The 19,952-nt window shown below is 41.7% G+C and overlaps 1 protein-coding gene across 1 annotated transcript in view; it reads right to left on the bottom strand.

Annotated features, from left to right (window-relative positions):
- The window catches only part of igsf21a (immunoglobin superfamily, member 21a), a 318,346-nt gene extending 300,735 nt beyond the window's left edge, over positions 1-17,611 (bottom strand). Inside the window, exon 1 of the mRNA XM_062986439.1 lies at positions 17,247-17,611. Within this exon, the coding sequence (XP_062842509.1) occupies positions 17,247-17,313 (67 nt within the window). The 5' untranslated portion in view covers positions 17,314-17,611. The remainder of the gene's footprint in view (positions 1-17,246) is intronic.
- Between the last annotated feature and the right edge of the window lie 2,341 nt (positions 17,612-19,952).

The raw sequence follows: 19,952 nt of genomic DNA, 5'->3' as shown, positions 1-19,952 counted from the left end.
GGGGTGTTCCTGGTCTGCAGTGGTCAGTATCTATCAAAAGTGGTCCAAGGCTTATTGAAGGCTGGCCCGTGTGGTCCGATCCAACAGACGAGCTACTGTAGCTCAAATTGCTGAAGAAGTTAACGCTGGTTCTGATAGAAAGGTGTCAGAATACACAGTGCATCACAGTTTGCTGTGTATGGGGCTGCATAGCCCATGCTGACCCCTGTCCACCGCCGAAAGCGCCAACAATGGGCACGTGAGAATCGGAAATGGACCATGGAGCAATGGTGCCAGATCTTGGTGCCAGATACCACAGCACACCTTCAGGAGTCCATGCCTCGACGGGTCAGGGCTGTTTTAGCAGCAAAATGGGAATGTGGTCATGATGTTATGCCTGATTCTGATCGGTGTAGGTAGGTAGGTAGGTAGGTAGGTAGGTAGGTAGGTAGGTAGGTAGGTAGGATTACTGCTGTTTGTATGCATACAAACTCATAAATGGCTTAAATTCACACTTCCACACCACATGACTTTCCAAAGGATGCGTTCATGTGGATGCCATGAAGAAAGGAAAATAAAATTCCTCCTTTTTGTTGGTGAAGAAAACCACCAATTTGATGACGTGATTTCCATTCATCTTGGTGTTAATGGGATGGCGCAGCACAAATGAACTACGCCTTAGTTCACAATGCTGATAAAAAAAACAAAGAACAAATTACATCTCTACCCCCTTTTAGCGCCATGCTGTCCTTGACCGTATGTTACGGCCTGCCGTCATTGTCTGCACTTGCCGATAACATACTAATGCAGCTGTTCCCCTTGGATGACAGTAAGTAAGCCAATAGCTCAAAGGACAAAAAGATAATACAGACCATTATGATGTCCGGGCACACACACACACTGGGTCCACATCACCACTCCATTATCCAGCCAGCGATCGCTATATGAGACACGAACGCAGCTTCCAATAAGCAACCACACATAAAGACTACTTTTATAGCCATTCTATATAAACTGTCCTTTCCCAAGAGCGCGTCTAATACATCGCTGTCCAGGACACGAGTCTCTTTAGACCAGTAACTGATATCGGCCAGATGACGCCAGCGAGAAAAGCCTTCGCTCCTTTATATGATGAGGCATCAGGGATTGAGGGAATGTCAGTGTTTTGATCCCACTGCATCTGTCCTCATTTGTGGCTCTGAGAGGGCACACAGGCTTCGAAATGAATCCAGGCTTTGAAACCTTGAGCTCAGTCACCTTCCCGGTGCCAAGTCCCGGCAGCTTCATTTACAGCTGAGGCCGGAAAATCTCGGGATTTGAAGAGCTTTAAAGGAGATAGGACAGAACACAAAGGCACTCTGCAGTCATGTCCTGGGGGAAAGGACATCAACTGATTACTTTTGAAATTCAGCTTGCATTAAATTATATATGATCTATTAACTTTTATTTAAAAAAATAGGCAAAAAAAAACACTAAATAGTGACAAATTTAAATGGAATGAAGGTCCTACATGGTACAAAAATGATATAAATATATTGTAAAAATGATCAATGTTAATTTTAATATGATAAACTTAGTAGGTGCAGAACAAAGCCTTACCGTATGGGTACAGTAATAAATCATACAATGTAAAAAAAAAATCCAAAAATTGTGAAAGGTACATTTTCAAATATTAAAGGTTGTAGATTAATATAGCACGTCACTATATACCTACTACTTTTATTATATTAAAAATTCACATTTATCATTTTTACAATATATTGATATCATTTTTTCACTATGTAGGTCTTTTATTCTGTAATAGAGGTATAGTGAACTGCCAAAATGCCACACAAAGAGCTTTTGCCATCTATAAGGTATTTATACTGTATAAGTCATAAACTTTATTGCTTTATTGCTTATACTAATCAGGGTGACGGTGGGTGGTGCTGGAGCCTATCTTAGCTCTCAATGGGCACAAGGCACACAGAAACACCCTGAACAGGTTCCAGTCAATCACAGGGCAGACCTATACACAAACACATTCACAGCTTACACATATCTAAGGGCAATTTTAGTAGCTCCAATTAACCTGACCGCATGTCTTTGGACTGTGGGAGGAAACCGGAGCACCCAGACAAAAGCCATGCAGACACAGGGAGAACATGCAAACTCCACACAGAAAGGACCCAAACCGCTCCACCTGGGAATCGAACCCAGGACCTTGTTGCATAGCTATTAGGAAGACCAGTAATTATGAGATCAGATCAAGGCAAGAGCTGTTGTTGTTTTGACTGGGACCAGAGGGAGCCATTGGCTGTGGATGTGGGCTTGGAGGATTAATAATAATAATAATAATAATAATAATAATAATAATAAATCTGTTTTTGACTAAATAAATCTGCATAAATGTATCCTTCTTTTAACGTTTTATACCTGCTGTCGTTGCTCTTTAATGAGAAGGACTACCCCCTCCCCCACCAAAAAATGGGAGACTAGAAAAATTTATGCATATTTATCTGATTTATCTGAATTATATCAATCTTTTACTAATGTTATGGGTTGTAGATGTGGAAATGTTGTTGTTGTTGTTATAATTATTATTATTATTATTATTATTACTATAATTACTATTATTATTATTATTATCATTATTTAGTTATTAATATTGTTGTTGTTTTTTATTGTTATTACAATAATTATTATTTATTTTTATTTATTTATTTATTTTTTAAAATCTTGCATAGAAAATATTACAAATATTAATATTAAAAACAATTCTAAACTGTTGGGATATACAGTGTATCACAAAAGTGAGTACACCCCTCACATTTCTGCAAATATTTCATTATATCTTTTCATGGGACAACACTATAGACATGAAACTTGGATATAACTTAGAGTAGTCAGTGTACAGCTTGTATAGCAGTGTAGATTTACTGTCTTCTGAAAATAACTCAACACACAGCCATTAATGTCTAAATAGCTGGCAACATAAGTGAATACACCCTACAGTGAACATGTCCAAATTGTGCCCAAGTGTGTCGTTGTCCCTCCCTGGTGTTATGTGTCAAGGTCCCAGGTGTAAATGGGGAGCAGGGCTGTTAAATTTGGTGTTTTGGGTACAATTCTCTCATACTGGCCACTGGATATTCAACATGGCACCTCATGGCAAAGAACTCTCTGAGGATGTGAGAAATAGAATTGTTGCTCTCCACAAAGATGGCCTGGGCTATAAGAAGATTGCCAACACCCTGAAACTGAGCTACAGCATGGTGGCCAAGGTCATACAGCGGTTTTCCAGGACAGGTTCCACTCGGAACAGGCTTCGCCAGGGTCGACCAAAGAAGTTGAGTCCATGTGTTCGGCGTCATATCCAGAGGTTGGCTTTAAAAAATAGACACATGAGTGCTGCCAGCATTGCTGCAGAGGTTGAAGACGTGGGAGGTCAGCCTGTCAGTGCTCAGACCATACGCCGCACACTGCATCAACTCGGTCTGCATGGTCGTCATCCCAGAAGGAAGCTGACGCACAAGAAAGCCAGCAAACAGTTTGCTGAAGACAAGCAGTCCAAGAACATGGATTACTGGAATGCCCTGTGGTCTGACGAGACCAAGATAAACTTGTTTGGCTCAGATGGTGTCCAGCATGTGTGGCGGCGCCCTGGTGAGAAGTACCAAGACAACTGTATCTTGCCTACAGTCAAGCATGGTGGTGGTAGCATCATGGTCTTGGGCTGCATGAGTGTTGCTGGCACTGGGGAGCTGCAGTTCATTGAGGGAAACATGAATTCCAACATGTACTGTGACATTCTAAAACAGAGCATGATCCCCTCCCTTCGAAAACTGGGCCTCATGGCTGTTTTCCAACAGGATAACGACCCCAAACACAACCTCCAAGATGACAACTGCCTTGCTGAGGAAGCTGAAGGTAAAGGTGATGGACTAAACCCAATTGAGCACCTGTGGCGCATCCTCAAGTTGAAGGTGGAGGAGTTCAAGGTGTCTAACATCCACCAGCTCCGTGATGTCATCATGGAGGAGTGGAAGAGGATTCCAGTAGCAACCTGTGCAGCTCTGGTGAATTCCATGCCCAGGAGGGTTAAGGCAGTGCTGGATAATAATGGTGGTCACACAAAATATTGACACTTTGGGCACAATTTGGACATGTTCACTGTGGGGTGTACTCACTTATGTTGCCAGCCATTTAGACATTAATGGCTGTGTGTTGAGTTATTTTCAGAAGACAGTAAATCTACACTGCTATACAAGTTGTACACTGACTACTCTAAGTTATATCCAAGTTTCATGTCTATAGTGTTGTCCCATGAATAGATATAATAAAATATTTGCAGAAATGTGAGGGGTGTACTCACTTTTGTGATACACTGTACATTATGCACAGGATCTATATATATATATATATATATATATATATATATATATATACAGTATATACTGTATATATATATATATATATATATATATATATTAGGGCTGTCGAAGTTAACGCGATAATAACGCATTAACGCAAACTCAATTTAACGCGATTAAAAAAAATAGTGCCATTAACGCAAAATCTATTTGACCCTGCCAGTCATCCGTAGTTCATGTTGAGCAGACCTGGGGGCCACGTCCGGCCCGCGAGACATCCCCAACCGGCCCGCATGAGATTCGTGGCAATGAAAAATGTGATGTGAATAAATGTACATCACACATGCATTATAACAGGACTGTTTTGACGGGAGCGCTGTGTCTTTAAATATCCGCAGGTTTGGGTTTACGTGTGCGCGAGTGTATCAGCTTCACTGTAATGCGAACAGAACTGAGTGTGACTGACGGTCGAGTTTTTAACAAGACGTGAACTTCTGAAGTATTTATTTACTGAAGTCAGACGTAACGCTGGTTAACGATCACAATTTAGGCTCTAAATCGCTGTTATGGTACTAAACAGAGAAATACAAGAACATGAACGATGTGGAGCGTCACACCTGAAGCTTCACTAACTAAACTGCAAAAGCAACACGGACTTTTTATAAAGTTTAACACATCCAGAACTGAAGCAGTCAGGACCAGCTCTGTGATTTTAATCCAACAGTAACAAAGGACTGAAAAACAAATGAGGTAATTAGACTCAAAACAAAATAGTGTAAAGTTTAAAAACCTGCACATTTTGTTCACATTTGTTTTTGTTTTTTTGCATTTGTTTGTATAAATAGTGAAATAATGTTGATGTTTTTACTCTGCTTACTTCTAATTTTCTGATTGTAACATCTAAACAAGAACTGTACAATTTACTGCTTTTCATAAAGAGTGGGCAGTTGTAGCCTAGTGGTTAAGGTACTGGAGTAGTAATTAGAAGGTCGCTGGTTCAAGCCCCACCACTGCCAGGTTGCTGCTGTTGGGCCCTTGAGCAAGGCCCTTAACCCTCAATTGCTCAGACTGTAAACTGTAACTGTAATGTAAATTGCTGTGGATAAAGCCGTCTGCTAAATGCTGAAAATGTAATGTAAATGTAAATAAAGAGATAAAATTAATATTGAGCAGAATTAAGTTCACCTTATAGTGGCCCCTTGGAAAATTTAATTGCCCACCCCTGTATTACTGCCTAGTATGTGAGTGAATAAAACTCCCTTACAGTTTTCTCTTGTCCCAGCAGTTTTTAACATCAGTACATTTAGCATGAAATGTGTTCACCATTTTAACTGTAACATTTCACTTAAAAATCCTTGTTTTCTTCTTTTAAAAAAAAATGTGATTAATCGCGATTAACTATATGAAATTCTGAGATTAATCGCGATTAAAAATTTTAATCGTTTGACAGCCCTAATATATATACAGTGTATCACAAAAGTGAGTACACCCCTCACATTTCTGCAGATATTTAAGTATATCTTTTCATGGGACAACACTGACAAAATGACACTTTGACACAATGAAAAGTACTCTGTGTGCAGCTTATATAACAGTGTAAATTTATTTTTCCCTCAAAATAACTCAATATACAGCCATTAATGTCTAAACCACCGGCAACAAAAGTGAGTACACCCCTTAGTGAAAGTTCCTGAAGTGTCAATATTTTGTGTGGCCACCATTATTTCCCAGAACTGCCTTAACTCTCCTGGGCATGGAGTTTACCAGAGCTTCACAGGTTGCCACTGGAATGCTTTTCCACTCCTCCATGACGACATCACGGAGCTGGCGGATATTCGAGACTTTGCGCTCCTCCACCTTCCGCTTGAGGATGCCCCAAAGATGTTCTATTGGGTTTAGGTCTGGAGACATGCTTGGCCAGTCCATCACCTTTACCCTCAGCCTCTTCAATAAAGCAGTGGTCGTCTTAGAGGTGTGTTTGGGGTCATTATCATGCTGGAACACTGCCCTGCGACCCAGTTTCCGGAGGGAGGGGATCATGCTCTGCTTCAGTATTTCACAGTACATATTGGAGTTCATGTGTCCCTCAATGAAATGTAACTCCCCAACACCTGCTGCACTCATGCAGCCCCAGACCATGGCATTCCCACCACCATGCTTGACTGTAGGCATGACACACTTATCTTTGTACTCCTCACCTGATTGCCGCCACACATGCTTGAGACCATCTGAACCAAACAAATTAATCTTGGTCTCATCAGACCATAGGACATGGTTCCAGTAATCCATGTCCTTTGTTGACATGTCTTCAGCAAACTGTTTGCAGGCTTTCTTGTGTAGAGACTTCAGAAGAGGCTTCCTTCTGGGGTGACAGCCATGCAGACCAATTTGATGTAGTGTGCGGCGTATGGTCTGAGCACTGACAGGCTGACCCCCCACCTTTTCAATCTCTGCAGCAATGCTGACAGCACTCCTGCACCTATCTTTCAAAGACAGCAGTTGGATGTGACGCTGAGCACGTGCACTCAGCTTCTTTGGACGACCAACGCGAGGTCTGTTCTGAGTGGACCCTGCTCTTTTAAAACGCTGGATGATCTTGGCCACTGTGCTGCAGCTCAGTTTCAGGGTGTTGGCAATCTTCTTGTAGCCTTGGCCATCTTCATGTAGCGCAACAATTCGTCTTTTAAGATCCTCAGAGAGTTCTTTGCCATGAGGTGCCATGTTGGAACTTTCAGTGACCAGTATGAGAGAGTGTGAGAGCTGTACTACTAAATTGAACACACCTGCTCCCTATGCACACCTGAGACCTAGTAACACTAACAAATCACATGACATTTTGGAGGGAAAATGACAAGCAGTGCTCAATTTATACATTTAGGGGTGTAGTCTCTTAGGGGTGTACTCACTTTTGTTGCCGGTGGTTTAGACATTAATGGCTGTATATTGAGTTATTTTGAGGGAAGAATAAATTTACACTGTTATATAAGCTGCACACAGACTACTTTTCATTGTGTCAAAGTGTCATTTTGTCAGTGTTGTCCCATGAAAAGATATACTTAAATATCTGCAGAAATGTGAGGGGTGTACTCACTTTTGTGATACACTGTATATATATTAGGGCTGTCGAAGTTAACGCGATAATAACGCATTAACGCATTCTCAATTTAACGCGATTAAAAAAAATAGTGCCGTTAACGCAGATTCTAGTTCATGTTGAGACTTGACTGGTAGAACAAACGTTTTAATGTCGGACTTGCCACCGTTTTTCATTTGCAGTTTGTTAACATAATGTTACCGAGCGTCGTAGTGATGTACTTGCTTAATAAAGAAATAAATACACGCTATATTCACAAGTTGTCGGGAGCAGAACACTTTATTAACTCATTCTGTTACGGTAAAGAACACCGGACAGCTGAGTCAAGCACGTTGTCCATGAACTATGGAAGCCCCAAAGGGTCAAAACACACTCACTTCGTGTAGAAACGTCCATTAAACCATTGGATAGTATTACTACCTAGTATGTGAGTGAATAAAACTCCCTTACAGTTTTCTCTTGTCCCAGCAGTTTTTAACATCAGTACATTTAGCATAAAATGTGTTCACCATTTTAATGGTAACATTTCACTTAAAAATCCTTGTTTTCTATAACATTTACACAGATTTTTTTTATGCGATTAATCGCGATTAACTATATGAAATTCTGAGATTAATCGCGATTAAAATTTTTTATCGTTTGACAGCCCTAATATATATATATATATATATACAGTGTATCACAAAAGTGAGTACACCCCTCACATTTCTGCAAATATTTCATTATATCTTTTCATGGGACAACACTATAGACATGAAACTTGGATATAACTTAGAGTAGTCAGTGTACAGCTTGTATAGCAGTGTAGATTTACTGTCTTCTGAAAATAACTCAACACACAGCCATTAATGTCTAAATAGCTGGCAACATAAGTGAGTACACCCCACAGTGAACATGTCCAAATTGTGCCCAAATGTGTCGTTGTCCCTCCCTGGTGCCATGTGTCAAGGTCCCAGGTGTAAATGGGGAGCAGGGCTGTTAAATTTGGTGTTTTGGGTACAATTCTCTCATACTGGCCACTGGATATTCAACATGGCACCTCATGGCAAAGAACTCTCTGAGGATGTGAGAAATAGAATTGTTGCTCTCCACAAAGATGGCCTGGGCTATAAGAAGATTGCTAACACCCTGAAACTGAGCTACAGCATGGTGGCCAAGGTCATACAGCGGTTTTCCAGGACAGGTTCCACTCGGAACAGGCTTCGCCAGGGTCGACCAAAGAAGTTGAGTCCACGTGTTCGGCGTCATATCCAGAGGTTGGCTTTAAAAAATAGACACATGAGTGCTGCCAGCATTGCTGCAGAGGTTGAAGACGTGGGAGGTCAGCCTGCCAGTGCTCAGACCATACGCCGCACACTGCATCAACTCGGTCTGCATGGTCGTCATCCCAGAAGGAAGCTGATGCACAAGAAAGCCCGCAAACAGTTTGCTGAAGACACCCTTCAGGGCGGCGCCCTGGTGAGAAGTACCAAGACAACTGTATCTTGCCTACAGTCAAGCATGGTGGTGGTAGCATCATGGTCTTGGGCTGCATGAGTGTTGCTGGCACTGGGGAGCTGCAGTTCACTGAGGGAAACATGAATTCCAACATGTACTGTGACATTCTGAAACAGAGCATGATCCCCTCCCTTCGAAAACTGGGCCTCATGGCAGTTTTCCAACAGGATAACGACCCCAAACACAACCTCCAAGATGACAACTGCCTTGCTGAGGAAGCTGAAGGTAAAGGTGATGGACTAAACCCAATTGAGCACCTGTGGCGCATCCTCAAGTGGAAGGTGGAGGAGTTCAAGGTGTCTAACATCCACCAGCTCTGTGATGTCATCATGGAGGAGTGGAAGAGGATTCCAGTAGCAACCTGTGCAGCTCTGGTGAATTCCATGCCCAGGAGGGTTAAGGCAGTGCTGGATAATAATGGTGGTCACACAAAATATTGACACTTTGGGCACAATTTGGACATGTTCACTGTGGGGTGTACTCACTTATGTTGCCAGCCATTTAGACATTAATGGCTGTGTGTTGAGTTATTTTCAGAAGACAGTAAATCTACACTGCAATACAAGTTGTACACTGACTACTCTAAGTTATATCCAAGTTTTAGTTCTATAGTGTTGTCCCATGAAAAGATATAATAAAATATTTGCAGAAATGTGAGGGGTGTACTCACTTTTGTGATACACTGTGTATATATATACTGTATATATATATATATATATTTAATAAAAAATTTTAATTGAATTTTTAATGAAAATATTACATATAAATTCTTTATGATATAATCTGCACTTTGCTAGCCATATCAACATCTGGCAAAGTGTTTCACACAAACATGAATCAATATTAACCTAAATAATTGTAATCATTTAAGCACAGCAACGTACTGTACTTCATCATCAAGCCGTAATATTCAACATAATTATCTTTGACCAGGTGTTGTGAATCAACGTTGCTCTACTTATGTTTTTTAGTGACAGATCCTGAGGAAGGTCAACGCACACTCTCTCTGAGGTATGATTTAGAAGGGAAAGCTAAGGTCAGTGAGTGATTATCTGCGTCTACGGCAAGAATTGCCAACACCTGTCTCTGGAGCAGTCAGCGGTCCTGATCATGATGGATCTGCTGAGGAGAAACTCTCTTAAGAGTGGGAAATGGGCTGATCCACAGGGGGCACGGTGACTTACTGTTTTTTTGGTAGTGCCGAGAGACGTACGGAATTGGTGTCGTAAATCAGTAGTAGAAATAATAATACTTAGAGCTTGTATCATGTATCATATGCAGGGCTGTAATCCATGTAATAGTACAATATAGGCTGGTAATGCAGTAATTAGCAATGTTTGCATTGATAGGCAAATCTTAGAATAACAGCAGTAATGTTACACATTTTTAATTCTATGTGGGGCAACGTTGTCCGGGACGCGCTGAGGTAAAACACGCTAGCACACCAGAGCTGAACGGGCACCTGTACAGAACATGACCGGCTCGTCCATGGGTGGGATTGCCGAAGGGGATTCCTCATTACTCCAGTGATGGTCTTTGTTGACTGATCAATAGTGCCTGCACATAGACGGGGAATAATGGGCAGCAGTGCTTAATTCTTTGTACACATTAATGAGCCCTGGATGAACTCGCCTCATGCAGGTGAAAAGAAGTGGTGAGCTACTGCACATGTGTCCGAGGGAGTGTGTGTTAGTCATGGCTTTCCTTGGTCAGGAGGTGGAGGTCAGCGGCAGAGGATGGATGGATGGATGGATGGAACAAAGGAACTTTATTAATCTCGAGGGAAATTGTTAATATGGATAATTGAATACGACTGGATAGGGAGGAAAATTTGGGGTAATTATAGTAATGCTAGTGGTAGTTACTCATAGTGCACATGTTAAGAGCTGCAGATATGAGTGTCATGTCGAAGTATCTTGGAAACAGCAAGATATCCTCACATGAAGTCCAAGTAAGTACCTAGAATTAGTCGTCTTAGAAGGGACAAACCACAAACCGCTGAGAGGCCATCGGCCAGCCAATACTCACTGTCACAAAAGGACAGCACAGGCAATGGCATCTGGTACGGACTAACAAAAGAGCTACTGTGACTCAGATTGCAGATCATTGTAAGACACAGTGCTCCATACAGGCTGCATACTTGGCTATATAACAGAAAGCAGCTACAGTAAGCACACAGGTATAAATACTTGAGATTAGAGTAATGGGAAAAGGTCACCTGGTCAGATGACTCCCATTTTTCTAGTTCAAGTGGATGGCGAGGTACGTGTGTTTCGTTTATCTTGTGAGACATGGCACCAGGATGTCCTCAAGGACATTTCGTCTCGCAGCTTACAGTTATTAAGACATGCTGATAACGTCCTGGTACCAAATACTGGGAGGTTCAAAATCGTGTTTATATGGACCTTGCGTTGTGACTAGGGACACGGTCAAACCCCTGCCACACCCTTTATATACATTTAAATACCTGAAGTCATTAATTTTACTGGGTGTCCACATGCATTAGAAAATTGACTGCTTGCTGCTGCAACAGCGACTCCTGCTGTCTGTGACTCCTGCCTACTTGTATTACAAACATTTGCATAAGAAAATAGGTGTTTTGCCATCTTAATGCCATCTTTTACAGAATTAAAGCACAGTACAGGGCAGCTTAATAGCTACAGTTATACTGCTGTACTTCACATTAGCTGCATTCAGTCTAAAGAGCATCTGTGCTGTCAGGCACTGATTTTCACTGATGAGAAAGCCTGGCTCGCCGTCGGCATTTGAATACATCCCAAAGGTGGTAATTGAGAGGACAGGGCCCTGTTAATGACTGGAGGTTCTTTGCATCAGACTCGTCAAATCGTGTCTATATGGACCTTGTGTGGTGACTAGGGACACGGTCAAACCCCTGTAACACACAGGACAGTGGGTGTCCATATACATTAGGGAATTGCCTGCTTGCTGCTGTAACAGCGACTCCTGCTGTGTGGTCAAGGCGCCAGCACAAATACGGAAGAATACAGAGACAAGTCCAAGGTCCTTCATACCACAAAGTATGTACGAATCCTCTGCTGGACACTGAAGATATGTAGAGAAACATCTGGCAGGTACTAGACTAGTAACCGAAAGGTTACTGGTTCAAGCCCCACCACTGCCAGGTTGTCACTGTTGGGCCCTTGAGCAAGGCTCTTATCCTTAAATTGCTTGGACAATAAACTGTAAGTCGCTTTGGATAAATGCGTCTGCTAAATGCCGAAAATGTAAATGTAAGGGCTGTCATTTGACCACTAGATGTCACTAGAGTGCACATTGTAATTTAGTATATTTAAATTGTGACAATGCAAATTAAGGTAAAAGTCAATATTAACCTAGTGCAGTGCTTCCTTACTGGGGTCAGGACCTTACGCCAGGTTGGCCGACTCGCAGATGGGGTCTCAAAATTTTGAAGTTCTTGGTATATATGTACATCTTAGTTCTAGAATATATAAATATATAAAACTTATTGTGATGAGGTAGATGAAATTGACGTATCCCTCCACCGCTCACAATGTTGCCTCATCCAGCAAGTAGGAGCTTCTGTTGCAATCTTCCCTTCCTCAGGCACCACCGGCCAGGCTGGTAGTACCACTGACAGACCGCTGCTGTGCCACCCATGCACCCATTCATTAAACGATTTTGTCTATGGTTCTACACCAGTTCTAGAAATGCCACAGACGCCCTGCTTTACCGCAATGTCACATTTTGAAAACGTGCCTTTCCAAAGGTGTCCTTAGACATATGACACTATGATGCTCTTACTCTCTCTCTCACACACAGCTTACCATGTTCTCTACAGCCAAAAATAATAGTGCAGAAGGATCCCTGAGGAGTCTCATCTGGGATTTGTGCCAGGCTAAAATGGCATCTTGAAAATACCCGACCCAGCCATCCATCCAGCAGGTAAGAGAAAGCAAGCACGCGTAGACTCGACCTTTTAGCGCGTCTCGTAACGGTACTTGGGCACGTCAAGAATGTTGCTATAGCGGTTAGCATGTTATGGCTTTTTGTTTATCCATCATGAAGCTACATAACATCCCTGAAGCTGAATTAAATTTCACTGTGAGTGGGCAATGTGGCTAAAATAGCCCGTCATATTGCCTTATGGCATTTTGCCTAGACACAGTGTCTCATGGCATTTAGTTTTGCTAAGGTTTGCTCATAAAGTACCAGCAAGAGAGCAGTTTTTCTTTCTTTTTCCACAAAACTGCCCGTATATACACAGCCAAAATACACAGACGCACCACTATACACCATTATTGACCTCAGGGGTTTCAACCACACTCATCGCTAGCAGTTGTATTAAATCAATTCTACAAAATAAATGATATACTTTTATTTTGAGGCCCTTCTTGTTCCAGCATGAGTACGCCTTGTTCATGACAAAGCTATGTTCATAAGGCCATGGTTTAATACACAGAGCCCAGATATCAACCCCATCGGACACCGCTGGGACGGAACGGTACGCTGATTGCGAGCTTGGTCACAGATGGGGCTTGATCTTACAATGCCCCTTTGATTGAATGAAAGCACCCCCACAGACACACTCCAATTATGGAAAGCCTTTCATAAAGATTACATCCTGTTCTAGCCAGAAATCGAAGATTAGATTTAGAATGGGGCATCTAATAGGGCGGCAAACAAGCTCATGGTCGGGAGTCCAGGTCCTTTGGGCGTACAGTTTGTACTGGTTTGTCACATGTTTTTTTACAGATGATATCAATAAGGAGTGTTGTCATCATGCACTGATAGATAATGGGCAGAGATAGTAAACAGATAGGAACCAATGTTGCCTTTATATCAAATGGGAACCACCATCATTCCCAGCATTAAAAACATCATACTGACCTCCAAATGGGAAATCTTGTAGTCTTGATGACTCTGACCCCGCATGGAAGACATGGTATATTATGGCTACCAAGGTAAATGAAGTCATATAGTGTGATTTAATGTGAATCCAGCTGTATTCTGATAGCAGGACATAGGGTCTGTCTCGAAACCAAGCTTCAAGCTTTCTACATAGAGGGCATTTCTGTCATCCTATGGGTGTGTTCGAAAACCTAGTGAGCTGCCTTGCTGTCTTACTGCCTACATAGGCAGCTGCCTCAGTAGGGAGGATTCTAACTGAATAATTGACGGATTCTCCCTCGTTCTACAGTCAAAATAGCGTTGGAATTTTAAGATACCTCACTAGTGAGGGTATTAAGGCAGCTAGGATTTCGAACAGCCTGCTTCTCGGGGGCGCGTGTAGGATGATGTAATATGCTCACTAGGTTTTTGAACACACCCTATGAGTGCTCCAGAGAAGAAGGCAAGAAGTCAATTCTTAGATGCCTTAAAATGCTGCCTACTGAGATGCCTTCTTCTGAGCAATATTCTGACTGAATAAGGAGGGATTAGGGATGTAACGATGCACCACAACACAGTTAACCGATGATTCAAATCAATTTGACATGTAAAATGAATCGATATTCACTTTAAACAGCAGAGGGCACTGGCGCTATTCACCTCGCCTGGTTGACCTCACTGGCGCTTTATGCCTGGTTGCCAGATTCAGGGTTTTTCAGCCAAATTAAGCTAAATTCAAAATAGTTTTGCATAGTTTGTACCTACATCCATTATTTTGATAAACGATGAGCACAAATACAGTATTTTATTTAATTTTTTTAAGAGAAAAAGGAAACTTTGTCATAATTTGTCTTCAATTTCAGTTTAAAAAAAATCGGGAAAAAATCGTATCGTGAATCGCATCGCATCGTGTGTGTAGAGTGTATCGTTACATCCCTAGGAGGGATCATCAAACGCTTCCTCAATGGCAATGGAGATGTTAGCAGGTTGTGTTGCCTCAGCCTGTTGGTTTAAATGGCCTATGGGTACAGCACAAGGTGTAATTGCTGTCTAATTAGGGTATCTCAATAATCCCCCTTCTAAATGTTGATGTCAGTTAGAATCCTCTCTGCTTGGGCAGCACTGTGTTTACAAGGCAGCTCACTAGGTTTTCAGACAAACCCACAGTGTCCTACTCTACACAGCTAACCTTTATTGCTAAATTCTGCATGAATTCATTCAAGATATTAAAAAACATGAATAAATAAAAAATACCAACCCTTAGAAGCTTTATAAGGACTAAAATGAGCAGCATGGGGGCTTTATTTGGTAAAAGTGTAATGCACACGATTACAGTGTTTACCCTTGTTTCTAATTAGGGTCTACAGATCAGCATGACTGTGTTTCCCACTCTGGTTGTTCTACAGAGAGTTGGCCTGTGGTTATTGGCCTCTGTTCTAAATCGGACTGGTCAAAGTCAAAGAAATATGAGCGCGATTGATCAGACCCTCTTTCAGCCAGACAGTGTTAGACCAAAATTACAACCAGCATTTGTCATATATACATATAAACATGTACAGAATACATAAAATATAGAAGCACTTTGTAGTTCTACAATTACTGACTGTAGTCCATCTGTTTCTCTACATGCTTTTTTTAACCTGCTTTTACTCTATTCTTCAATGGTCAGGACCCCCACAGAGTAGGTATCATTCTCAGCACTGCAGTGACACTGACATGGTGGTGGTGTGTTAGTGTGTGTTGTGCTGGTACGAGTGGATCAGACACAGCAGCGCTGCTGGAGTTTTTAAATACCTTGTCTACTCACTGTCCACTCTATTAGACACGCCTACCTAGTTGGTCCACCTTGTAGATGTAAAGTCAGAGACGATCGCTCATCTATTGCTGCTGTTTGAGTTGGTCATCTTAGACGCTGTTGGCTGGATATTTTTGGTTGGTGGACTATTCTCAGTCCAGCAATGACAGTGAGGTGTTTAAAAACGGCATCAGCACTGCTGTGTCTGATCCACTCGTACCAGCACAACACACACTAACACACCACCACCATGTCAGTGTCACTGCAGTGCTGAGAATGATCCACCACCTAAATAGTACCTGCTATGTAGTGGTCATGGGAGTGGTCCTCTTGTTTCATGGTGGAAATCAGACCCTTTGTGAGCCTGACCAGCATAAGCGATTGATGACAATGAAATGAAATACAGGTGTCACCGTAAACAGTGGCTCGGTGGGTAGCACTGTCACCTCACAGCAAGAAGGTCCTGGGTTCGATTCCCAGGTGGAGCGATCTGGGTCCTCTCTGTGTTTGAAACCACTCATTATAAACTACATAGAATATCAATTAAAAGCCATCAGTTAGATGTTTGGGTGGCACTGTTACAACAGCCCACCACAACTGAGACCTGTATTTGAATTTCTGTGGTGCTATCGGTTGGCTGGGCATCCACACAGACACGATTGGACAAAGTCCTGCAATACCCATGGTCCTGTACATAATTGATTTATTATACCTGTTAGCAATTCTAACAGTCCTTATACTTTTTGTCCATATATGGTATGCACCACTACTAGTTCTTTTAATCCTCACTTCTGAACCGATTTGCCAAACTACGTGTCGATTAATCGACAGCAAATAGCCAGCTTGGATGCCTCCTAGTGTCTTTTTTTTGTAAATTATTTCTCCAGGTAAAGCTTGCACTGCGTGTGCAGACCCCCAAATTAAGCCGTCAATTCAGATTAACGGTTGAGGGAAAGTAATGAATTCATGCGTAGCACTGCGATTCATCCGATTTAATCGATTTACTCTTTGTTTCCGATTTACTCAAGTTCAGAGCAGGGATGCTGGCTTTGCATTAATGATGCTGAGACTCCCTCTAGCCTGTTTTGCAACATGTTGTCAGCAGTCTATAGGTTTTATCTTTAGTAGGGTATATGATGTGATGCAGATCCAGTGCTTGGAACTGATCCTAAGCTTCAGTGACACAAATGTACATACTGCATGTGATCATCATCATCATCACAACTGGCAGGATTCATAAAGATTTTAAGGCACACTGGTTTAAGGGTACTCAACAGTATCTGGCACATAGGGGCATAGTATGAAGTCTGATATCCAAAATCTATCCTATAGTCTGACTTTATTGAACTAAGTTATTAAGGGCATCCTATAAAATCTGCATTGCATGAATTCCCGCCTTGCTCTCCTTGCAGTGCGTGTACCCGGTGCCAACCTTGCCAAATGCCAAGACACATCCAGCACACAGCAAGAAATAAAAGGTCCTCCGATATATCCAAACCCAAGACATATACATCGTGCAATCATTTCTGTACCACATTTGCAACATGGGCATGTCGCAGACGAAACTGTACACACACACACACACACACACACACACACACACACACACATATCCACGCGCACACGCGCGCGCACAAACACACGAACTGGCATCACTCACCGAAGGCTAAATCCAGCAGATCGGCGCACAGGAGCAAGCACAGACACAGGATGGTCATCTTTTCCATATTCTGTTATAAATTCCAAACTCCATTGGCGGGTTACATCACGCTGCTGGTGCCGTTATTGCTGCCGACGCGCTGTCCGCGAGCTCCCATCCGATCCGCACGCGCAGCCCGCATCACGCGCTTCAACTTCAGCCCGACACGAGCCAAACGTCAAGTTCACGCGCGCGCACACCGAGAACAAGGATGAAAGAGAAAGATGAAGGGATGAGGTGGAACAAAAAGAGAGAAATAGGCTACAGTTCCCTCCCCTCAGAGCAGCACGGATTGAAAAAAATAGATTTGGATGAGAATCGGGGCTCTTCACGCCACAGCTTACTCTCTCATTCTCTCACGCGCTCTCTCTTCACTATCTCGCGCTCTCTCTCTCTCTCTCTCACTCCTTTCCACGCGCCTGGGTCTGTCCCCCTCCCTCTCCTCACCCACATCTCTTTCTTTGTCACTCATTCTGTCACTGTATCACATTCCAAAAAAAAAAAAAAGTTTGAAACCACCCATTATGAACTGCTGAAATACAGGTTAGATGTTCAGGTGGCACTGGGGTCTATGATGCTACCCACCACTGCTGAGACCTGTATTTGAGTCCTTGTGGTGCTATCGGTTTGCTGGGTGTCCACACAGACACGATTGGCTATGTCTAAGGAGCGGAGCTGGACGAAACCCTACGATGGATTTGCTCCCTGTCCTGGGTATTGTGCCTGTTGTTTCATGGTGGAAATCAGACCCTCTGTGAGCCAGATGAAAATGAAATGAAATACAGGTGTCACCGTAAACAGTGGCTCGGTGGGTAGCACTGACACCTCACAAGAAGAAGGTTCTGGGTTCGATTCCCAGGTGAAGTGATCCGGGTCCTCTTTGTGTTTGAAACCACTCATTATGAACTACGAATATAGAATATCAATTAAAAGCCATCAGTTAAAAGCTGCTGAAATACAGGTTAGACACCACTTAGACCAGTATTTAAATCTCTGTGGTGCTATCGGTTGGCTGGGTGTCCACACAGACACGATTGGCTATGTCTAAGGAGCGGAGCTGGATGAAACCCTGCGATGGATTTGCTCCCTGTACTGGGTATTGTGCCTGTTGTTTCATGGTGGAAATCAGACCCTCTGTGAGTCTGACCCTCTGTGCCACCTTCTTGCCATTGCAGTGCTACCCACCGAGCCACTGTTTGGTAGCACTGTCACCTCACCTCACAGCAAGAAGGTCCTGGGTTCAATTCCCAGGTGGAGCGATCTGGGTCCTTTCTGTGTGGAGTTTGCATGTTTTCTGTGTATCTGTGTGGGTTTCCTCCGGGTACTCCGGTTACCTCCCACAAGTCCAAAGACATGCAGTCAAAATTGCCCTAGCCGTGTGTGCCTGTGTGTTTGCCCTGTGCTATCAGTTGGTTGGCCTGTCCTATCATTTAGTGACCTGTCCAGGGTGTTTCCTACCTTTCGTCTGTTGAATTGCACCTGCTGCAACCCTGACCAGGATAAAGCACTGGTAAAACAAACAATTAATGAATAAATGGATGACAATAAATAAATGAATAAATTAAAAAATAAACATGGAACAGTGGTATCTTTGTCAGGGTACAGGAAAAATAAATAAATTAATAAATTAATAAATTAATGGAACAGTGGTATATTTGTCAGGGTCCAGGAAAATAAATAAATAAATGAATGGAACATGGAACAATGGTATCTTTTTGTCAGGGTCCAGGAAAAATAAATAAATAAATAAATGGAACATGGAACAATGGTATCTTTGTCAGGGTCCAGGAAAAATAAATACATAAATAAATAAATAAATGGAACATGGAACAATGGTATCTTTGTCAGGGTCCAGGAAAAATAAATAAATAAATAAATGGTATCTTTGTCAGGGTCCAGGAATAATAAATAAATAAATAAATAAATAAATAAATAAATAAATAAATAAATAAATAAATAAAAAATTAAAAAAAAAATAAAAAAAAAAAATAAAAATAAAAATAATAATAATAAAAAAAAAAAACATGGAGCAGTGGTATATTTGTCACGGTCCAGGAAAAATAAATAAATAAATAAATAAATGGAACATGGAACAGTGGTATCTTTGCCAGGGTCCATAAATAAATAAATAAACACTTAAATGGAACATGGAACAGTGGTATCTTTGCCAGGGTCCAGGAAAAATTAATTAATTAATAAATGGAACATGGAACAGTGTTATCTTTGCCAGGGTCCAGGAAAAATAAATTAATTAATAAATGGAACATGGAACAGTGTTATCTTTGCCAGGGTCCAGGAAAAATAAATTAATTAATAAATGGAACATGGAACAGTGTTATCTTTGCCAGGGTCCAGGAAAAATAAATTAATTAATAAATGGAACATGGAACAGTGGTATCTTTGCCAGGGTCCAGGAAAAATAAATTAATTAATAAATGGAACATGGAACAGTGTTATCTTTGCCAGGGTCCAGGAAAAAAATAAATAAAACATGGAACAGTGGTATCTTTGTCAGGGTCCAGGAAAAATAAATAAAACATGGAACAGTGGTATCTTTGTCAGGGTCCAGGAATAAATAAATACATAAATAAATAAATAAATAAATGAATGAATGAATGAATGAATGAATGAATGAATAAATAAATAAATAAATAAATAAATGCTCCT

Source organism: Trichomycterus rosablanca, chromosome 24 (assembly GCF_030014385.1).
Source record: "Trichomycterus rosablanca isolate fTriRos1 chromosome 24, fTriRos1.hap1, whole genome shotgun sequence".
Taxonomy (NCBI): domain Eukaryota; kingdom Metazoa; phylum Chordata; class Actinopteri; order Siluriformes; family Trichomycteridae; genus Trichomycterus; species Trichomycterus rosablanca.
The sequence above is the reverse complement of the archived record's forward strand: the minus strand, read 5'-3'. Positions and strand labels throughout refer to the sequence as shown.